The 8,001-nt window shown below is 53.1% G+C and overlaps 1 protein-coding gene across 4 annotated transcripts in view; it reads right to left on the bottom strand.

The window, feature by feature from the left end:
• Nucleotides 1-5,663: 5,663 nt before the first annotated feature.
• Dtx2 (deltex E3 ubiquitin ligase 2) overlaps nt 5,664-8,001 on the bottom strand; it is a 37,479-nt gene continuing 35,141 nt past the window's right edge. For all 4 annotated transcript variants that reach the window (XM_040731363.1, XM_013120716.3, XM_005080374.4 and 1 more), the window contains 3 exons: nt 7,738-7,899; nt 7,126-7,215; nt 5,664-6,240 (listed from right to left, as the gene is read on the bottom strand). In XM_040731363.1, the coding sequence (XP_040587297.1) occupies nt 6,013-6,240; nt 7,126-7,215; nt 7,738-7,899 (480 nt within the window). In that variant the 3' untranslated portion in view covers nt 5,664-6,012. The remainder of the gene's footprint in view (nt 6,241-7,125; nt 7,216-7,737; nt 7,900-8,001) is intronic.

The raw sequence follows: 8,001 nt of genomic DNA, 5'->3' as shown, positions 1-8,001 counted from the left end.
ACCCCCATCCCAGAGCTGACGTCTAGATTGTGGTACCACCTAATTCCCTGCCCCTAGGAGGGAGGCTGCCTTCCTCTATCTGGGCCCGGAACCACATGCCTGAGATTCCTGAACTCTGGGTGCCAGGAGCCACCCTCTGGCCATCCATTCCCACCCAGAAGTGAGGAGAGGGGAGCAAGCCTAGGGTAGGCTGGCCCTGACCTGCTCCAGCCCCAAAGCAGCTCCCAGACAGTGCTGCCCATGTATCCTGTGCCCCACAGAGCCTCATCTTCCTCAGCTCTGAACCTCCAAGTCCTTCTCCAGGGGGAAGACCTTAACCCCCAAAGGATGGAACAGCCTTTGAGGACTGACAAACTTTTCACTTAGGCAAACCCTTTAAGTCTCATTCTATGTCGGTTCAAATGTGTTTGTTTATCTATTTAGATTTTTCAAGACAGAGTTTCTCTGTGTAGCCCTGGCTGTCCTGGAACTAGCTCTTGTAGACCAGGCTGGCTTTGATCCTCCTGCCTCTGCCTCCTGAGTGCTGGGATTAAAGGCATGTGCCACCACTGCCCTGCTTGTTTGTTTATTTTTGAGAGAGTCTCATGCAGTCCCAGCTGGCCTCAGACTCACTGTGACAGGGGGTGACCTCTGAGCTCTGGCCTCAGACTCACTGTGACAGGGGGTGACCTCTGAGCTCTGACCTCAGACTCACTGTGACAGGGGGGACCTCTGAACTCCTGAGGCTCCTGCCTTCCCGTCCCAACTGCTGGGATCACAGGTGGGCACAGCAGCTTCTGGTCTACGGTGCTGGGATGGGACCCAGGGCCTTGTGCATGCTAGCCAAAATCTCTGCCAACTGAGGGACGCCCCAGCCCTTAATCTATGTGAAAGGTTCGGGCATTACGCTGGCCTGCCCTGTCACCTGGCAGGATGCACTCAGGCAGCGCTCTGGCCAGCCCGGAGTTCCATGAGAACCAGTCTGCACGCAGGTGCAAAGACCCCTTTAAAAGAACAGACCCCCCCTCTCTCTCTGTGTGTCATGTCTGTCTCCCCCCCCCCCCCGTTCAGTCTCGCTATAATAAACTATGATTAATATGCTCTCCATGTGCTCCGTCCATCGCGCCGGCCCTGGTTCCCTAATTAACAACACTATGTGTTCTTTTTTTCTTTACCATTTTTCATTTTACATAGTAGCCCCAGCTCTCTCCCTCCCCTGTGCATTCCTTTAAGTTTTCCATCCCGGTGGAAGTGTCCCCTCCCTCCCTCTCCTGTGCATTCCTTTAAGTTTTCCATCCCAGTGGAAGTGTCCCCTCCCTCCTCTCCTCCCAGCCCTTTCTCCCTACCTCTCCTCTGTTCCCCTCCCCCATCCACCTCTGCTGCCACTGTCAGGGGTCCCACAAGAGGACCAAGCCACACAACTGTAACACATGCAGAGGGCCTAGGTCAGTCCCATGCAGACTCCCTGGTTGTTGGTTCATTTATATATACACATACATACATACATACATACATACATACATACATACATACTGCTACAAGACCCGTCTATGTGTGTGTAGGCTCGTTTTATTGAGACAGATCTTGCTAAGAATCTCTGGCTGGCTTGTAACTCTTGCTATGTAGTTCAGGCTGGCCTTGGTTTCCTGATGCTCTGGTCTCATTCTCCCGAATTCTGGGAGTCAGGAGTGTACTACTACGCCAGCATGTCCGTGCTGTTTTGTTTGCTTTTGAAGACCTGGGTGGGTACACAGAACCTTGCATGTGTTACGTAACTGTGCTGGGTGTGGTCCCCTAACGACAAAAAAAAAAAAGCCGGGCGTTGGTGGCGCATGCCTTTAATCCCAGCACTCGGGAGGCAGAGGCAGGCGGATCTCTGTGAGTTCGAGGCCAGCCTGGTCTACAGAGCAGATTCCAGGACAGCCTCCAAAACAATACAGAGAAACCCTGCCTCGAAAAGGTATTTATGAAGCTGCACAGCCATTAGTACTAACATCAAATCCTTCATCATCCCGAATGGGAAAACGGCCTTCAACACTTCCTCCTCAGCCCTCCCCACTCACTCACCCACCAACTCCAGACCTACCTTCTGTCTGTCAGTGCTTTGACTGTAACAGACACTGTATCGCAGTGGGCTTTATTGTTGAGTTGAAGAAGTAAAGACTAAAGCTAGGACTTGCATTCCAGGCAAACATTCCACAAAGCTATACCCTCAGCTCTCTTTCCTATCTGTCTGTCTGTCTATCTATCTATCATCTATCTAGTTAATCCATTATCTGTCTATCCATCCATCAATCAATCAATCATCTATCTATCTAGTTTTAGCGCTGGGTACCAAACCCATGGCCTTGCATTTGCTAGGCAGACACTCTACCATCCACTAAACCCTCAAGTTCAAGGAATCCCCAAATCAAACTTTAAAACAAAAAATTTCTACTGGGAATTGGACCCCGGGGCCTCCTGCATGCTGGGGAGTGACAGCCCACCCTGTCTCTCTTGCTCTGCCCAGGCTGGGCCTTAAACCCAGCCTGTAATCAAAGTGTTCATTACATTTACTTATGCATGGGAGGAGGGAAGCTGTGTGTGTGTGTGTGTGTGTGTGTGTGTGTGTGTGTGTGTGTGTGTGGTCAGCTTGTAGTAATTCCTCTTTCCACAAGGTGGAATCTGAAGACTGAGCTAGGGTCATCAGGCTTGGTGGCAAATGCAAATTCACCTACCTAGAGCCATTTTGTAGGTCCCTCAGCTAAGTTCTCTGAGACAGGTCTATGCTATTCAGTATTTTTTTTAAGCCCTGGCTGTCCTGGAACTGGCTTTGTAGACCAGGCTGGCCTTGAACTCACAAAGCTCTGTCTGCCTCTGCCTCCCAAATACAGTATTAAAGGCATACACTACCACGCCTGGAGTTACTCAGTATCTTAACTAGGGTTTCTATCGATGTGATAAAACCCCATGACCAAACGCAGCTCTGGAGGAAAGGGTTTATTTCATCTTACAACTCTCGGGTCACTCTCCATCACTTGAGAGGTCAGGGTGGGAACTCAAGGCAGGAAGCCATGGTGTAATGCTGCGTATTACTGAGGGGTGTCTGATGGCTTTCTTACACACCCTGCACCCCAGGGATGGCACCGCCCACAATGGACTAGGACCTCTCACATCAATCAAGAATCTGATGTTTTTTTCAATTAGGGTTCCCTCTTCCCGAATGTAGCTTTTGTCAAGTTGACAATACAAACAAACAGCCACCACCACCAGAAAAACAACCAGGACACTCACTGGGCCTGGCATGGGACTGGGATCCAGGGTCCCCCTGCCTCAACCTGTGAATACAAGTTACACCCTGTTGCCTGTGTTCTTTATCTGGCATCTTTGCAGGGCTCACATGCTAACGCTTCACCCTTTAGGATGAATATTCTAAACCAGACTTTTTTTTTGGTTTTACGAGACAGGGTTTCTCTGTATTGTTTTGGAGGCTGTTGGTCCAGCCTGGCCTCGAACTCACAGAGATCCACCTGCTTCTGCCTCCCGGGTGCTGGGATTAAAGGTGTGTGCCACCACCGCTCGGCCCAGACTTTATTTTTCTTTTTTTACGAAGCAGCTGGGGATTTTGGGTGTTTTTACTTTTTGCATATTAGGAACATTGCTACACATATTTGCATACAACTTTGTGTGGGCATGTTCCCATAAATTTGTAGATTCCTGGGAATGAAACTCACCAGTCATGTGGTAATCTTGTTTTTGAGGAACTGTTGCCCAAAGTGGCAATATTTTAGATGCCCAGCAGCAATGGGTAAGTGACCAATGTCCCCACCCAGAACTTTAGCAGTTACTTTTGATGGACTGGATTTATGTTGTTTTTGAAATAATTTACTCTACCCTTGTGTTGGTGGAGACTTCCCTGCCTTGTCCTCTGGGGGGATGATGACAGCTTGCTCCACCGCCTGGCATGGAACTGCTGGTTTTGAGTTGCAGTGTCAATCAGTCACCTGGCACTGTCTCAGGTGCATGACAGTCACTACCCCACTTTGGGCGTGTCTTAAGGCTCGTTGCCTTTCGGATGGAGAAAAAAGCCTCATGCAAATTAGCTGAGTGTTTTACCACTGAGCCATGCCTCCAGTCCCTGTGGGTATGTGCGCATGTCACTGCCCTTGGACGTCAGAGGCATCGGATGCCCTGAAGCTGGAGTTACGGGCAGTTGTGAGTCATCAAATGTGAGTGCTGGGAATTGGACTCAGGTTTTCTGCAAGAACAGTATGCACACTTAACTGCTGAGCTGTGTCTCTAGACCCTGCCCACCAATTTTTTAACAATTTATGTGGGCATGGGCTCTCCTGGGGCTGGAGTTACGGGCGGCTGTGAGCGGCCTGACATGGGGGCTGCAAATTAAAGCAGAGCCTTCTCTCTAGGCCCACCCACACGCCTGCCCACCCTCGCCCATTTTGGTTGTTTTTTGTTTTTGCTGTTGCATTCTAAGTCTCTACTCTGGATATACTCCCTCATCAGGTGATTTGTGGCATCTTTTCCCTGAATCTTCCTGTCCTTCAGTGGCAAAGCTCCAAGACTCCATTAATGTGGAGGGCCCAGAGGTGACAAAATCTGGGGATGCATCCCAACTGCTGTCCTAAGGCAGTGGAAGGACGGGAGTGAGTCACAAAGGGGGTCTGGAGTGCAGCCGGGTTAGGGGCTCCGCCAGGAAACCGACGGCCTTCCCCAGGGCTAACTACCTCAGTGAGTCTCGGGCTCACACATTTTTAGAGCCACATACAAGTGTTCTTTTAAAATTCAATGAGGAGGAGGGGGAAGGAAGAGCTCTAAGCCAGAGGCTGGGGAGCACTATGAAACGCTGTCCTCTGGACGTGACACAGCCACTGTGCCCGTGAAGCCACAGCAGCTGCAGTGGCCTACCAACACTCCATCATGGGCAGGGAAGGGTGTGAGCTCTGCCCGGACCTGAGGAGCTACAGGCAGTGACTGCTAGGGGACAGGGAGTCACTCCCCCGTGGCACAGCCCATGTTTCTGTAAATAATCCTCTTCCATGTTGGTGAACTCGGGAGCTCACAAAAACAAGAAAATACAACAGGGAGAAGCGGAAGGGCAATGATAGGAAGAGAAAATGACCAAAACAAGGGAAAAGAGCACCAAGGAGGCTGAGGCAGGGGTCACAGCTTTAAACAGTGAGACACACTCTCAATAACCAGAGCCTTCAAGCGTGGCCTCCGAAGGTCCTGCCCGTCTCTATACCCCTGAGCACCCTCATCACTGGGAAACATGAGACAGCACTCGCTGGGTGAAGAGCCTTTGTAAGGGAGCTGTATAAAAATAAGGGATGGTTGCTGTAACAAGACCTCAGTGCTGGGACCACACAGCAAGGAGAGTGAGAGTGTGTGTGTGTGTGTGTGTGTGTGTGTGAGAGAGAGAGAGAGAGAGAGAGAGAGAGAGAGAGAGAGAGAGAGAGAGAGAGAGAGAGAGAGAGAGAGAGAGAGAGAGAGAGAGAGAGAGAGAGGAGAGAGAGAGAGAGAGAGAGAGAGAGGGAGAGTCTTACAAGAGTCTCATTGCTGAGCTCGGCAGTTTTTGTCCTCACTTCCTAGATGGGATTTGAATGAGCATCATATGGCTTTCTGCTCCACGAAGCAAGCTAAGGGTGCCATACAAAGGGTCATAAACACACACACACTCTTCTCCACAGTTACATGTTGGCTATAGGGTCTTTATTGCAAATAAAATCTGAGGTATGAGAAGCTGGCCAGAAGCTGGGAGGGGTAGCCCCTGCTCACCCCTTGCCGGGTCACCAGCCCACCTGAGGCTGGAAGGGCCCGTCCCACCTGTGCACTGAGGTAGCTCCAGCTTAAGCCTCCACAAGTACAATACTGAGGGTGCCCAGACAGGAGGGTGGCAGGAGAGGCAGGGAGAAGCCCCAGCTTCAGGAGGGGTGCACCATGTACCTCAACAAACATTCTCGCCTCTCAGTGAAGGCACACCTTCCTGCCCACCCACCCAGGGGCTGTTGGGGCGGTCAACAGAGGCAGGCCTGAAGGTCACTGCTGCCCCAGGCAGTCCTCGGTTACTCCCTGGGCAGCCAGCTCTGCCAACACGTTCTGCAGGTAGTTGGGGTCTGGGTAGCCATGGCCTGTCACGTTCCGGTCCATCTCGGTCTTGTGGTGGATCTCATTCCACACCACTGTGTCTGTCTCACCCGTGGTGTTGGATGTCCCTACGGTAAAGATGAGTCGCCTCTTCCAGGCCACCTTCAGGAGTTCCAGGACCTGCAGGGGAGACGGGAAGGAGGGCCCTTTGACAGCCACTGGGCTCTGCCCTGCCACACAGCCCCTGGCCCAGGAGGTGTCCCATACAATCCCAGACACTGAACCACGTGTGCGGGGGGGGGGAGGAGCCTGGAGCACTTCACACCAGCCTTGACCAGCCCGACCCTCTCCACCTTGGTACCGCCCTCTCAATCTGACTGGACCAGCTGCCTCCTGCCCTCACCATGGCCTCCACATACAGCTTGGAGCAAGGAGTGGAAGTCAGAGGTGGAGGGCTTGCCTGACCACTCCAGCTCAGCGGGGGCAGAGATGAAGATGGCAGTGGGTTACACAAACCTGGTGACCCGAGCTTGATGCTCAGGACCCAGGCAATGGGGACGGGAAGAGCGGACTCCAGAGCCATCTTCCGATTCCCGCAAGAAAGCCACGGCATGGCCCTCAAAGCCCCGCACCCCCACATAAAAGAAAAAAAAAAATAAACAAAACGGAGTCCAGTCCATTGCCCAGGAGCCAGATGAGTTTTGGCGTTTATTTTTGGAGGAGGGGTTGGGGCCTCACTATGTAGCTGAGTATGGCTCTAAACTCTTGCTTCTGCTTCCACCCGGCAAGAGCCGATACTATAGAAATGTGCCATGTGCTCGGTTTATGGGGAGCTGCAGACAACAGGGCTCTGTGCACCCCAGGCAAGCCACACCCCATCAGCCAGGAGCACTGCACGCGCTGTGGCTTCAGCGTGCCTGGCCTGCGGCTCCCTCATCCTCCTTCTCTCGGGTCCTGACCCAGCATGAACCCCAGCTCTCCTCTGGAGGTGAGGTCATGTCTCCCCAACACACGGTGGGTCCCTGCTGAGGGGAAACAACTGGGGTGGGGTGGCGACGGGTTTACCTTGCGGCCTTGAGGATTATCAGGCAGGTAGCACTGCCGGGGAAAGCCCCGGGCTGTGAACGGTTTCCCAGGGCTGGGGTGCTCCGGTCCCTGGGAGAGGAAAGCAGACAACTTGATGGCAGAGCTGTGGCCAGTGGCAGCTCACGGGCCATGGGCTGGGTCCACCCTGTGCCAGCACTCAGTCAATGTGGCCTCCCAGACATGGCCTGGCAACTTCCTCTTCCGTAAGGACACTGAACTCTGCCAGGGGTAAGGGCGGGCACTCCCGCTTCTCTGGCCTTTCCTCAAGAACCCAAGTGGTCTTCTGACACGGCGGAGCCTCACGTCAGCCCTCCTGCCCTGCACCCCACCACCGCACGCACACTCGAGAGCCCCCAGCACAGGACTCTCATGCTCTTCTGCCTACAGCACCCCAGCTCAGACTCTCCGCCTTGGAGACTCCCCCCATTCAGAGAAGGGCCAAGGGCCCTCTCTTTCTTCTATCACCCAACCCCCCAGCACTCCTCCAGGCGGGGCGTCCTGATCCCTGTATCATCTACAGTGGGGGCAGACGCTGAGCGTGTGGTGGGCAGGAAGAGGGTACCCAGGTCCCTGGTGGGGGCTGGCCCTCACCTGGATGCCGTGAGGGATGTTGTAAACAATGAGGATAGTCCCGCAGTCTTCGTGGCCTGGGAGAGACGCGTGGAACCTGAATACCTCCATCTTTCCCCATGGCTGTGTTCCAGTCTTCTCCCCATAGATGGTTTTGCAAGATGGACACTGCAGACTCCCGTCCTAGAGAGGGCAGATGAGCAGCCTGAGCTACCAGCTTCCAGCACATTTCAACAGCCATGTCCAGATGGCAGAGGGGTCAGCATGCTTTACTCTGGCCCACAC

The sequence above is a fragment of the Mesocricetus auratus genome, unplaced genomic scaffold (genome assembly GCF_017639785.1).
Source record: "Mesocricetus auratus isolate SY011 unplaced genomic scaffold, BCM_Maur_2.0 Super-Scaffold_100025, whole genome shotgun sequence".
Lineage (NCBI taxonomy): Eukaryota > Metazoa > Chordata > Mammalia > Rodentia > Cricetidae > Mesocricetus > Mesocricetus auratus.
This window is presented reverse-complemented; position numbering and strand designations above follow the sequence as displayed.